We start from the raw sequence: 11,961 nt of genomic DNA on the forward strand, positions 1-11,961 counted from the left end.
ACGATCTAGCAATCATATAATCACATGACAGAGATATTACATAATGTACCAATGCTTACCAATCAAGGTGTTTTTACCTTCTATGAAATCTGCATTACCATTCTATCCATCATTTATATTTTTAAAAAGGGCTTCAGTAAATACGGTAGAAGATATTATTATACAACATACTCTACTACAGTTTAACATAATGGCGAGTGGGACTGCGTTTTATAGTCAACGGACAGGATCACAACAGACAAGTTCAAATCAAAATCTTGGACAGAAGAATCATGGACAAATGCAAATCCAACAGAGCCCATTTTCAGGGAAATTCTATGGAAATATGATAGGTTCGGGACAAGGAATCCCAGGATCAGGACAACCACATATTAGCGGACAAAATGGAGATGGATATCAATTTCAACAGATGATGCCACTAACGGTACAGCAACAAACTCAACAGCAAGAATCGTATCAAACACACAAGAACGAGCAACAACAGCAACAGCAACAACAAAATCAACAACAAGCGCATACACAGGCAAGAAAGATCCCGAAATCGCTGGTCGTGCTTGCACTTGCACCATCGATATCGACCAAAACTAAATTTGCATTTGAACCTTTTTTACGGAAAGAATATCAGTTTGGAATTGATCCCTCGCGGCCAGTTTGCAAGAAGTACGTGCAAGGCCGATGTGAGCTTGGAAACGAGTGTCCGGACAAACATGTGATCCCGCCTGCTCCAAATAGCGTTGTGTGCAAGCACTGGCTTCGAGGACTATGTAAAAAAGGTGACGCCTGTGAGTTTTTGCACGAATACAATCTTCGCAAAATGCCCGAATGCACTTTCTACTCCCGCAATGGGTTCTGCACACAGTCTCCAGACTGCTTGTATCTGCACATCGACCCACAGTCCCGAATCCCGCTCTGTCCAAACTACGAGCGTGGCTTCTGCAAACTAGGGCCCGAATGTACTAAAAGACATGTTCGACGTACTCCTTGTGAGTTGTATTTGGCAGGATTTTGTCCCAGCGGACCTAGCTGCGAAAAAGTGCATCCGAAGTGGAGTGAGGGTGATGCAAGTTTCATTCGGCCAAATGTGGAAGCGAAGAGCGGCAATACGACTATAACACCTTATCATCAGACAAACGATTATAAATTTGACAATAGTGCAGACGATGTAGTCAAAGTTTTACGATAGATTTAATATATCAATCATCCATTAGTCATCCTAACTCCAACCAGTTCCATGCACAACAACTACCAAATAAGAAGAGAATCAGTCTCATTTGCATTGATCGACCCAAATGGATGTATCCATTTTCACCAACTTGGGCTCATTGGTAATCCCCTTCAGCTCATTCAGACTCACGTTTATCTGTAGACTAAGTTTCTGCAGATCCTCGTCTGCCCATGTACTAAATCCTTGGATTTCCTGATGGCCTGAATCTTCCTGCCACCGCTCATAAACCAGCATCTGCCTTTTGTTCGGAGCTAATTGCCGCCAATGTTTTGACAGCCAAGCAACAACGGCATGGTTTAATGAGTCCAAAGCAGGATTTAGTGAAATCAATTTCGCATGGCATTCCAGCCCTCTCCAGATAATAGCTACATTGTCTTTGGAAATATGTTGGCCGATCTGGCAGAACAAGTGGTCAATGGCCACATATGAAATGACTGTCGGCAATTTATGTAAACAGCGAGATGTTGAAAACACGATCCGGGGCTCTGCAAAATGTAGAGAGACAAATTCGACACAAGAATTAATAATGGGCCCTACTAGCGTAGTTTTCCAATCGTCGCGAAATACTGAAGTCTCGATAATCTGCTGGAGACTATAAATCCGTAGATATAGCGGAATCACGGAGGCAACGTTGATTTTAAGGCAAACCTCATCAATAAGATCGTCTTTGACCTCTGGAGCGACCCCAAGCAGATTGCGTTTCCACAATGAAGAAATATTGCTATGTCGGGACAGCCAAGAGACAGCAGGTAGATACAACTGAGCAATATCGTACTGGTATCCAATCATGGCGATGACCGGTAAAATTCGTGAACATTGGACACCGGAGCAGGAAAAACTATGAGCAATTTTGGCCAAACATGAGACGATCCACCATTCCAAGCTCTCAAGTTGCAAAAACTTGGCCGCTACAAGTGCTTCTACAAATAAATCCATGACCTCTGGTCTTGGCGCATTGATTTCGTTCGTGCATTTGGGCGAGGTCATATACCGCGCAAAATCTGTCCATTTCCAGGAAAATAGGAGATCCGCGGAATCTAGATATATGTACTGCGCAACCACGACAAGTGATAAGGGTGTAAAAATCTCGGACGAAAGTGTATGTGTCTGTTGATCGGCTTCTGCAAACGCCGACCGGAAAAGTGTTTGAAAATAGGGGACCCGTAAGTCTAATAAAAACTTGTGAATCGTAAACGAGAGTTTCTCGCCTTCGATTCGAAGCGTAACATCTCCTGCCGGTACTGAGTTATCATCGTCACTACTTCCACTACTTCGTAGCTCCTCCACTGTCGGCTTGACAGGTTTAACCGCGTGCTGGCCTTCGAATCGAACGTCGTCATCTAAAGCGGCAAGCATCTGCCGCTTGCCATTGCTCTGTTCCCACAGATTTCGCAGAACAACGGGCCGGTAGCAGCTTGCAACCAGCTTTCTCACGAACAAGTCGTCCTCAGGTGCAACCTCCACAGCCGTATACGGCAGTCCCCGGCAGGTCAGCTCAGGGAGCCCATACTGCTCGCAGGCCGCTCTATCAGTACTTGCGAACGTTCTAGAACCAATCCTTGATAATGGCTTCGTGCACGTAATCTCTAACAGTGATGAGTGAGCCCAGATCTGTTTCGGCAGAGGAATTGTTTGTTGGCTGGTTCGTCTCGACGGGGACAACGACAATTGCTCGACTCCGGCTCCTACACTCGCACTTGCTGACGGAGATTCAGGCATCAAGAATAACACATCCGCATAATGATCCTCGGATTGCTTATGCAATATCGGTAGCTGTTCTGCAAGCGAATGAGCATCGTCCATTGCTATATCGACTGGCTCTTGCATCTCAGCTGTTTCAGTCTGGTTTCAACCACCAATTCGACAACTAAAACTAGTTCGATTATGCAAAAAATAACTTGAATGACCAAATACTCTCAAATCAACGATTTCAGCTTTGGCTCTGCCAGTTTTCAATTGTTCGCCTGCTCTTTCACCCTGAAGAGGTTCAAATCACAGAATTATCTCTAATTTTGACGCTTTCGGCGCTGGGACAATCCAGCTCATCCGTTGGGAGTTCAGCCGTGTTTCCCAATTCGGATTAAACGATTATATAAGCAAATTACGTAATCGAGATTTATCATTACATATTTGATTCCCTAGAATACATAAAATACACCAGCATTTGAACAAATTAAGCAATCTCCTTTTCACAACACAAACAGATGATAGGTACCTTCTTAAGGCCGCTGTCAGTAGACTTGGTTTTGTAGAATGCCTTGACAGACTTGTCGCTCGGGTCATATGAGATGTCGACATTATTCGGATCCAATTTCGGTCCTTGTTTAGACTTTCCCGAGCTCTTTTTGCGACCTCTTCCTGAAAAAGTCGGGATATCTGCAATAGGTGTTTCGTCGCCGTAACGGACAAGGATGTCATCGATGATGCAGGATTCATGGAGCCAGTTTTTACAGTGCTTGCAAAATATCATGGACTCATCCGGGTTATAAGACCGGTTGCATTTGCAATGCGTGGCTAATGGCTGCAGCTGATTCGTATATGAGTCGTAGGTTTGTCGCCAAAATAGAGAATACTCGGGGATAATGGCTTCCAAATCACCCATAGTCTCGTTCCAGTACACGACGGTTGCTTTACCTGCGACAGACATGGCGTCCACAATATCCATATGATTTGAAGCAACGAGCTCGTTCTGAGCATGGTAATACCTATAATTATCAGGTTCTGCTGACATAATTCTACGTGACTTAGCACAAAAGTAACTTACCTTTTCCCACCTGGAAGTTCATTAGGCCAGTACATCCAGAACAGTCGCACGTATACATGTGTAGGAGCACTAGCTCTGGTCTCAATGATTCGACCGATCCAAAATTTGCTTGCGTCGTTTGTGAGATCCATGTCGACTTTGTTGTGGTTGACAAACACGTAATCTCCAATGGTGAACCGTTCTTTCGACACTGCATCATTTAGTCTAGATCTAACAACTAGCCACTACACGTACCAACAAAATTGCGATATGTCGCAAGTTTTTCCCATTCGCTTTTAGGTGTTACTTCATAAGCCGGCGAGTCCTCGGGCGGTAGATAGATCGGAAAATCAGATTGTAAACTGCTTGCCTTCCGCTTCTTGGTCTGCTTCTTGCTGCTCGAGCTAGACTTACGTATAATACTAAACGGCATTGCTCCAACAGCTGCCTCCTTTGTATCATTATCGTTGTTATTATCATTTTCATCGTCCGCTTCGCCCTCTAAATCTTTGTCCAAGGTTGCTTCCTCGCCGTCGTTGTCTCCAGTCTGGATACCGTTCGCGCTGTTCTCCTTCGACTCCTCTGTAAACTCATCCTCATCTTCCAGCTCAAACTCCAGTTTCCGAAGCAGTGGACCAAGCACAGGACAATCTTGTCCTATCGCGTCCATGGTTGTATTTTGATCGACGACTTGGTATCGGAAACTAGAATACCATCAACTTGCGCAAACAGAGCACAGTGTACAACTGGGAACAGTTAATGCACTTCTGATCTGCAGATTTTTGATATTTTGTGAAATATATTGTCTATGTAATTATATAATCTAGAAATTTCTGATATTCAGCAATTGATTTTTAACGATCAAATTAATTGGAAGTTACAATGAATAACACGACTTCGGTTAACAATTGCTTCCCCCTGTCTTTAAACCTTAATTACTATCTAATTTAGGTCTATATTACGATCTGAAAAGTAAAATATTACATAATAAAATGGTAAAACTATTATATAATTAAATTGATTTCGTAGTCTAAATCACAAAGTTGCTACTTTTTGTTCAAGAGCTTGAATCCAAGTCTCCACAGTATCGAGATTTTGCTTCTCATTGGCTTCCAACTGATCAATTCTTTGTTCGACAGCGTCTAGAGTAGAAACCCATTTCGTCGCAGATGATTCTGCTGCGCTAAGCGTCAATTTCAGATCGCTGATCGTGCCAACGACCTGACCAGCTTCCGCATGGATATGCTGAAGGGACTTTAGACGTTCGATTAGACCCGGCACAATTTGGACTAGAGCGTCGACACTTGAAAGCGATGAATAGATGGCATCTACCTTCTCCCGTACAAATTTCTCGGAGTCAGAGGATCGTACTCGATTTGCAGATAGCACCTGTCCATCGGTCGACATATTACTTACAACTCGGCTTCTTTCTTCTGGTAGTTCCTGTGCTGCCTTGATCGCAATCTGTAGTTGGTCTGTATTTGTTAGGATATCTAACTTCTGAGCTAATGCCTCTATGGTTGGCATCAGCGGCCTATCTAGACCCGTATTTCCTGAGAGCGCCTGAGTAATTGAACTTGACTTCGTGCTTCCGAGGGTATTTTCCAGCGTCGCAATTCTTGTTTCCAAATCCACAAAACGAGGACTGGTACATTCAGAGTTTGGTGTGGTAGATATTGATGGCGTTGCCAATGGGGATTTGGAATCCAGCTGCAATACGGCAACCTTGGGCTTCCTAGCTAAAGAAGATTTTGCTCGTGCAACTGCACTGCCGTCTTTCTGAATCCGCGAATCGAGCTCTGACAGCTTACACGCCAAACCCGCAATCATCAATTCGTCTTCATCTCTCGGTTTATTATCATCTTGCGTATTAGGCTTATCGTTCAACTGCACAGACAACTCGGTGATCTCTCTTTTCAATCGCTCAAGTTTCATTTCTGTAGATTCAAGAACCCGATCACTGAAACTCTCAACCTGCACCGGCTTGAAGGCTGTGTTCAAAAACCGCTCTCGCGCTGCGTCTGCGGAGATAGCTGTTATGTCTATGTCTTCATTTGTCGCGTACACAGACTCTGTACTGTCCTAAATATCTAGTTAATTCCTATTTTCCGTTACCATCGAAATTGCAATCGCGCTCACGTAAGTCGAAGCCGAACTATCCAGATCCGGAGTCTCAAAGACATCTGGCGACCATGTATCCTACAAAATTAGCACTCCAAGTACAGTGATTCATAAAAATGTGACTCACAAGATCTGGTAATAGTTGATATTTTTCCAGAATCGGCATTCTAGTAATTTTGGTGTATAAATCTTAAAAGTACAGCGATTGAGGTGATCATAATAGGAACAACGCGCCGCGCCTGCGACATGGAGTTTTGTTGATACATCTAATAGTCCAAGGTCCCATCTAAACTTTCAACTTCTCCAAGCTGCTCAGAATCCGATTCTACAGACATTACAAATATTACTAATAATTCATATATTCAACCTATTCTCTTTGATTTCACAAGTTTCTTCCTACCTTTTGCAGAAGGCTTCTTTTCTCCCTTCATTTCGCTCAAACCTGGGAACGGGTCAGAGTTCCGAATCGAGCTGGTCGAGGGACTGTTAAACCGGCTTGTACTAGCCTTCTTGTTGAAATTTGCCGGTGAACCTGATACTGGCAGTGCAGGAAACTCTGACTCGTCTTTTAAAGTGAGATTTTTTCGACTAGTTGCGCTAGGTGTGATCCCAACCGCAGCATCGAATAGCGCTGATACTCCGCCGTTCCGTCGGTCCTCAAGTCGTGACAGCATCTCCGGTGGGATCGAATGTAGAAACACACACGTACTCCCAGCCAGACAAGAATTCTGTAACCAGTACCGACATACAGTAGCGGAAAGATCATGTGCAAATCGGCAGTCCGGACGCAGACACTGTCCGGTTGTGAGAAAATACCGACAGACGGTCGGAATCTTGGAGTGCTCTTTGCTTGCTGATTGAGCTGATTGCATACTATAAGCGGGACCGATCGTTTGAACCTTAATGTCCTGTGGAATATCTGGCAGCTTGCCTTCAAGTTTGTCCATCAACTCCGTCAAGGCAATGTAGATATCGTATCCGTTTCTATCAAGAGAATTTATTATTTCAGTGTCAGACATGTCTGATGGCCCAGACAAGCCGAGTGCGGAGCGGACATGATCAAACGGAGAGGACATATCTTCTGACGATGGTGATATCGTGGCCAGTGAGGATGATGTAAGAACCGGAGTAGTATTGTTCGAGCCACCATGGCCGCCATTATTTGCAACCGTGAAAGAAGATGAGAGAGATGTTGAGGGCGATGAACCAACGGACACCGACACCGGTGCGGCCAAACTGGAAACCGCTTTCAGCTCTGAATTGTCGTACGCCGCCTGGAATGAGTCAATAAGATGCGCTTCAACTGGCCGGTCGTGATTTTCATAGGTCTGTAACCTCTCCACGTTCTCGTTGTCCACGTCGTCGTAGAAACCATGCACGGACGGGAAGAAATCCATGTCCCGAAAATCGGTCGATAAATCTTCAACGCCAGACTGATCAAAAAATAAGTGTCGGTTTGGAAATGAAGGCTCCGGTATGGGCTGCTGGCTACTTGCGGTGCTATGACTGTGATGTAGAAATGGAGATTCTGGCGACGCAGACCGTGTGGACGGAATCGAACCAGCGTCTGAACCAAAAGAACCGAGCATGAATGTTGTTGACCCGCTGATCACACGAACGGGAGCCGAAGTCGGAGATGGAAAATTGAATCGGCCACGCACGACCTTCTTTCGAAGTATTTGAGAACTGTGGTTTGCGTTGATAGGGTTTGTCCCGAAAGACGACCTTGTCCGTAGTGAATGGCTCGAGGTAGACCTAATACCGCTTGGTATATTGGTATTCACACTCTCGCGATGTTGCCATAGTACACTTAATACTAGTTCCTCGAGGTCAGAGGAAGTCAATACCTGATCTCGGGTTGCGTAATGACTTGAGATCAGCTTCGAAATCTCGTCCGCTTGCTCTTCCTCAAGCACAGCCGGATTATTGAGGATCTTATCGCATTCCGAAAGTAAGACTTGGTCGATCATGTTTCCAGATACTTGTCAACCTCTCTCTGTTCAGCCTGTATGACGAATTTGAAGTTCGAGACGATCAATAAACTGGACTAATTATACAAATTGGCAAAAGTCATATTGTATTCCACAGTATCCACAATGTATCGTTTTAAAGCTATTTTACAAGTATTGCGATTCAAAAACCTCGTTAAAACTAGCGCAACGCAATAAAGGAATCTTCAATTCAATCAAATATTGTAAGCTTGCTTTAAATAATCGCTCTTTCAATTGTTAATTTGTATCATGATATTGTATTGATATCCCTTGGGAATGACCGACAAAAACCTTAATTGGTCACACAGCCTAATTCCCCAGACATTATGATTGTAGTTTCTGACTTACAAACGTAAAAAACCAAATCTAGATTTTAGGTATAATATAATTGGATATTCTTGATCAATGTCGACTCGAATTTAGTATGATATAGCGTAAGTGAGCCAAGAAATTAATTTGGTAATGCCGTCCCCGGAAGTGTGGCTCTGCTGGAAATCCAGAACAAATGCTATTATGGATCGTAATATATATCCCCACCGGCCCATATCATAGATCATATCTTCCAAGTTCAATTCTCTTCATAATTATATTTTCACTGATTGAATAATGGTGAACCTACTGAGTTTGCTAGTCTCAGTGATTGCCGTGTCTGCGTTCAGCTATGATGATCTCCTTCAGGCTCCGCGCCGGTCTCCGGCTCTACTGAATCCTAACGGCAAACAGGCTGTTTTCTCCGAGTCAACTTATTCATTTGGAACGCATTCATGGTCCGGTTCGGTTTACTTGATATCTGCAGTTGCTGGAAGTACCATTTCAACTGTGCTTCAAGACGCCGTGGATGTCGGCGACTTTGCATGGGCATCTGACTCGGTGCTGGTCTATACCAACACGAGTTCAGATTATACCTCGTTATGGGCTATCGATGTGCACACGAGCAAAAAGCGCCAGATTTACCAATTCGAAGGGACTGTATCATTGCTTAAGACACGTGTTTCTGGTTCCGGTGTTCGAATTGTTGTTTCTGGATGGGCGAAGCCGGACGGTTCATTGTTGTCTCCGGACGAGCCCAAAAGTCCTGATACTGGATTACTGTACGACTCGATCTTTGTCCGACACTGGGATTATTGGCTCACAGATGAGCGCAATTCCGTATTTGGGCTGCTTTTCTCCGCAGATCTGAACTCTGTCCGTGAGCCATTCACAAACTACTTGAAAGGACTTGGACTCGAGTCTCCAATTATGCCTTTCCCTAGCGCTGACGACGTTGACTTATACGATGATAAGTTTGTAGTAAATGCGAAAGCTCCGGAACTTACACCTGCAAATAATACGGCAACTTATTTCTATGTATTGAAATATTCCGATACGAATGTGCCTGGAATTCCTTTGAACAAGAATGGATACGGAGCGTGCTCATCACCATCGTTTTCCAAAGACGGATCGAAGATAGTAGGACTAGTACAGCTCGAAAATGGCTACGAGTCCGACCAGAATCTAGTGTTTGTGTATGATATTAATAGCGATGGTACTGCTTCAGCTGCGTACAACGTCACAAATGGTCGCCAATTTGACCGGTCGCCATCGTCGGTCGTTTGGTCTCCAGATGAAACAGATACGCTGTATCTGATTGGCGAAGATCTTGGCTATGAGGTGGTCTGGAAACTGAAAATTGGTGGACAACCGACTAAATTGAAAACGACGCATTCTATTTCGTCTTTGGAATTCGTGGAAAATTCTTCAAAGACTTTACTTCTTTCTAGCACGGGCATTGTCAAATCAACCTATTTCGAATTGTATGATGCATCCTCGGATTCCACGCGGATTTTGTTGGAAGCGGCCACTGTTTTGTCGGATACTCGGGTGAGCGAGTTTTGGTTCACTGGTTCCCGGAGCGAACAGGTTCATGGATTCATTGTATATCCTTCGAACTTTGATCCGACACAGAAGTATCCTCTTGCTTTTTTAATCCACGGAGGTCCTCAGTCTGCTTGGGTCGATAGCTGGTCGACCCGCTGGAATCCGGCCGTTTGGGCCGACAACGGGCCTGATGGATACATAGTAGTGACGATCAATCCTACTGGCTCTACAGGCTACGGCAAGGATTTCTGCGACAAGATTCAAAATAATTGGGGTTCATATCCATATATTGATCTCGTGCTGGGTTTAGAATACGTGCTTGCAAACTATGATTTCATCGATTCAGAGCGTATGATCGCTGCTGGCGCGTCATATGGTGGATACATGATTAATTGGATACAAGGTTCTGCTTTAGGCCGTGTGTTCCAGGCCCTGGTTACCCACGACGGTGTCTTTTCGACCTTGAATCAATATGGTTCCGAAGAACTTTATTTTCCTACGCATGACTTCGGCGGCACATTCATGGAGAACACGAGAGGTTATTACAAATATAACCCGATGAACCGCATGTATCGCTGGGCGACTCCGCATTTCATTATCCATAATGCGAAGGATTATCGTTTACCTGAAAGTGAGGGTCTGCTTGCATTTAATATTTTACAGGAACTTGGTGTTCCTAGTAAACTCTTGCATTTCCCTGGTGAGTTTTTTCAACGCTATTTCACCACGAACTTGTTTATTAACTGTGTAGATGAAAACCATTGGGTTTTGAAGCCGGAAAACTCGCGTAGATGGCATAAGGAGATTTTTGCGTTTATCAACCAGTATTCAGCTCTTGAGCCGTACAAAATGGTGCATTCAAAGCGTAATTTAGTTAGACAGGTTGCCCAAGATGTCGAAGGAGATGTATTTTTTTAATCGGCGTTAGTCGCCGAATAGATCGTTAGTTGGAATATACATTGAGCAAGAAGCAAATAAAGTCAGTGTGAGCTAGCGTTGTGCTGATTTTTGTCTTGTTAGCTGAATATTATATAGTTTCGGCTTTGCAATCTTTTTCGGTGCAGTTGGTGGAATCAAAGACGGTATGACAGAGGTAGGAGAATGTGGCACAGAAGACGACAGATCAGCGGGTGATGTAGTATCCAATTTGCGTGACAGTATACTGATTTCATGCACACAATTCTGTATTACACTTGAGAGTTCGTTTTTAACTGCGTTGACCTGTTCCGATAACAATTGGATTTGAGAATTAATGTCCGACAATGCTATACTAAATGTCAGTACATATGTCAAATCACCTAGATTACTTCGAAATTTACAATGCTCCAGCCTTTTCCCATAACAGTGTTCGATCTGTCGATCGCGCAGACTCGGACTAGAACTTATATATTTTTCTAAACTAACGACTGACGACTCAAACGTTTGTTTAGCCGTTATCGCCTCATAAGCCAGCTTCCGCGCCCAGGTCGACGAGTTCAACGACGTTATTGGCTTGTCATCAGCGGATTGACTTTGGCTTTGAGTTTGGGTCTGGCTCTGACTCGTCAGACTAGAAGAGATTTGCTGGAAGGAAGAGTCTGGTGCTTTCGACGATTGTGTATTTGGCGAGGATAACTTAAGATCTTCTGTCTTTGTGCTGGGAGAGGCAAAACTTGATCTGGAATTGCTGAAACCTGTAAAGCAATTGCTACTGGACGCAAACTCAGATTTCTCATTTCTCATAGCAATATTCATCGCATTTTCTTCAGGACTTCGCCATTGCGAGCTCTCAGGGACCGGTGAGGATATCACTATAGGATCTCTTTCTATCGACTGGTTCGAATGTTTCTCAGGTTCTTGAATTATCAATGATCTATTTGTATGCCCATTCATGATTGGTTCTCGATTCGTAAGTTGGTATTATCAGAATTAGTACATTAATATCAGCATATTCTGTGCTGTTCAGCTATTATGAAAACCAATAATGATTGAAATTATACCAAACAGTTGACATAACTGCGAAACCAAATACGAGTTATGCAGGA

At 43.9% G+C, this 11,961-nt stretch overlaps 7 protein-coding genes across 7 annotated transcripts; 2 read left to right on the plus strand and 5 right to left on the minus strand.

Annotated features, from left to right (window-relative positions):
- The first annotated feature begins 28 nt into the window (after positions 1 to 28).
- On the plus strand, positions 29 to 1,282 carry V1516DRAFT_669622 (uncharacterized protein). The gene has a single exon (XM_066921212.1). It carries the CDS (start codon positions 44 to 46, stop codon positions 1,181 to 1,183), a length of 1,140 nt encoding a protein of 379 aa, XP_066780359.1. The 5' UTR covers positions 29 to 43; the 3' UTR covers positions 1,184 to 1,282.
- V1516DRAFT_669623 (uncharacterized protein) lies at positions 1,041 to 3,203 on the minus strand. The gene has a single exon (XM_066921213.1). It carries the CDS (start codon positions 3,050 to 3,052, stop codon positions 1,268 to 1,270), a length of 1,785 nt encoding a protein of 594 aa, XP_066780360.1. The 5' UTR covers positions 3,053 to 3,203; the 3' UTR covers positions 1,041 to 1,267.
- Positions 3,204 to 3,334: 131 nt separating this feature from the next.
- Positions 3,335 to 4,825, minus strand: V1516DRAFT_669624 (uncharacterized protein). The gene is made up of 3 exons (XM_066921214.1): positions 4,224 to 4,825; positions 3,990 to 4,179; positions 3,335 to 3,930 (listed from the first exon to the last, which is right to left on the minus strand). The coding sequence occupies exons 1-3, from the start codon at positions 4,636 to 4,638 to the stop codon at positions 3,399 to 3,401; spliced, it is 1,137 nt and encodes a 378-aa protein (XP_066780361.1). The 5' UTR covers positions 4,639 to 4,825; the 3' UTR covers positions 3,335 to 3,398.
- Positions 4,826 to 4,956: 131 nt separating this feature from the next.
- On the minus strand, positions 4,957 to 6,290 carry V1516DRAFT_669628 (Dynamitin-domain-containing protein). The gene is made up of 3 exons (XM_066921215.1): positions 6,217 to 6,290; positions 6,108 to 6,167; positions 4,957 to 6,050 (listed from the first exon to the last, which is right to left on the minus strand). The coding sequence occupies exons 1-3, from the start codon at positions 6,253 to 6,255 to the stop codon at positions 5,004 to 5,006; spliced, it is 1,146 nt and encodes a 381-aa protein (XP_066780362.1). The 5' UTR covers positions 6,256 to 6,290; the 3' UTR covers positions 4,957 to 5,003.
- Positions 6,291 to 6,395: 105 nt separating this feature from the next.
- Positions 6,396 to 8,290, minus strand: V1516DRAFT_632829 (uncharacterized protein). The gene has a single exon (XM_066919974.1). The coding sequence runs from the start codon at positions 8,057 to 8,059 to the stop codon at positions 6,452 to 6,454; it is 1,608 nt and encodes a 535-aa protein (XP_066780363.1). The 5' UTR covers positions 8,060 to 8,290; the 3' UTR covers positions 6,396 to 6,451.
- Positions 8,291 to 8,686: 396 nt separating this feature from the next.
- Positions 8,687 to 10,855, plus strand: V1516DRAFT_662251 (Alpha/Beta hydrolase protein; the record flags this gene model as incomplete). The annotated part of the gene is made up of 2 exons (XM_066920432.1): positions 8,687 to 10,637; positions 10,689 to 10,855. 2 exons carry the CDS (start codon positions 8,687 to 8,689, stop codon positions 10,853 to 10,855), a joined length of 2,118 nt encoding a protein of 705 aa, XP_066780364.1.
- Positions 10,856 to 10,927: 72 nt separating this feature from the next.
- On the minus strand, positions 10,928 to 11,809 carry V1516DRAFT_689108 (uncharacterized protein; the record flags this gene model as incomplete). Its single annotated transcript, XM_066923804.1, has 1 exon — positions 10,928 to 11,809. One exon carries the CDS (start codon positions 11,807 to 11,809, stop codon positions 10,928 to 10,930), a length of 882 nt encoding a protein of 293 aa, XP_066780365.1.
- Positions 11,810 to 11,961: the final 152 nt, after the last annotated feature.

This window comes from Lipomyces oligophaga (genome assembly GCF_038497815.1).
Source record: "Lipomyces oligophaga strain CBS 7107 unplaced genomic scaffold V1516scaffold_1, whole genome shotgun sequence".
Classification (NCBI taxonomy): Eukaryota; Fungi; Ascomycota; class Lipomycetes; order Lipomycetales; family Lipomycetaceae; genus Lipomyces; species [Lipomyces] oligophaga.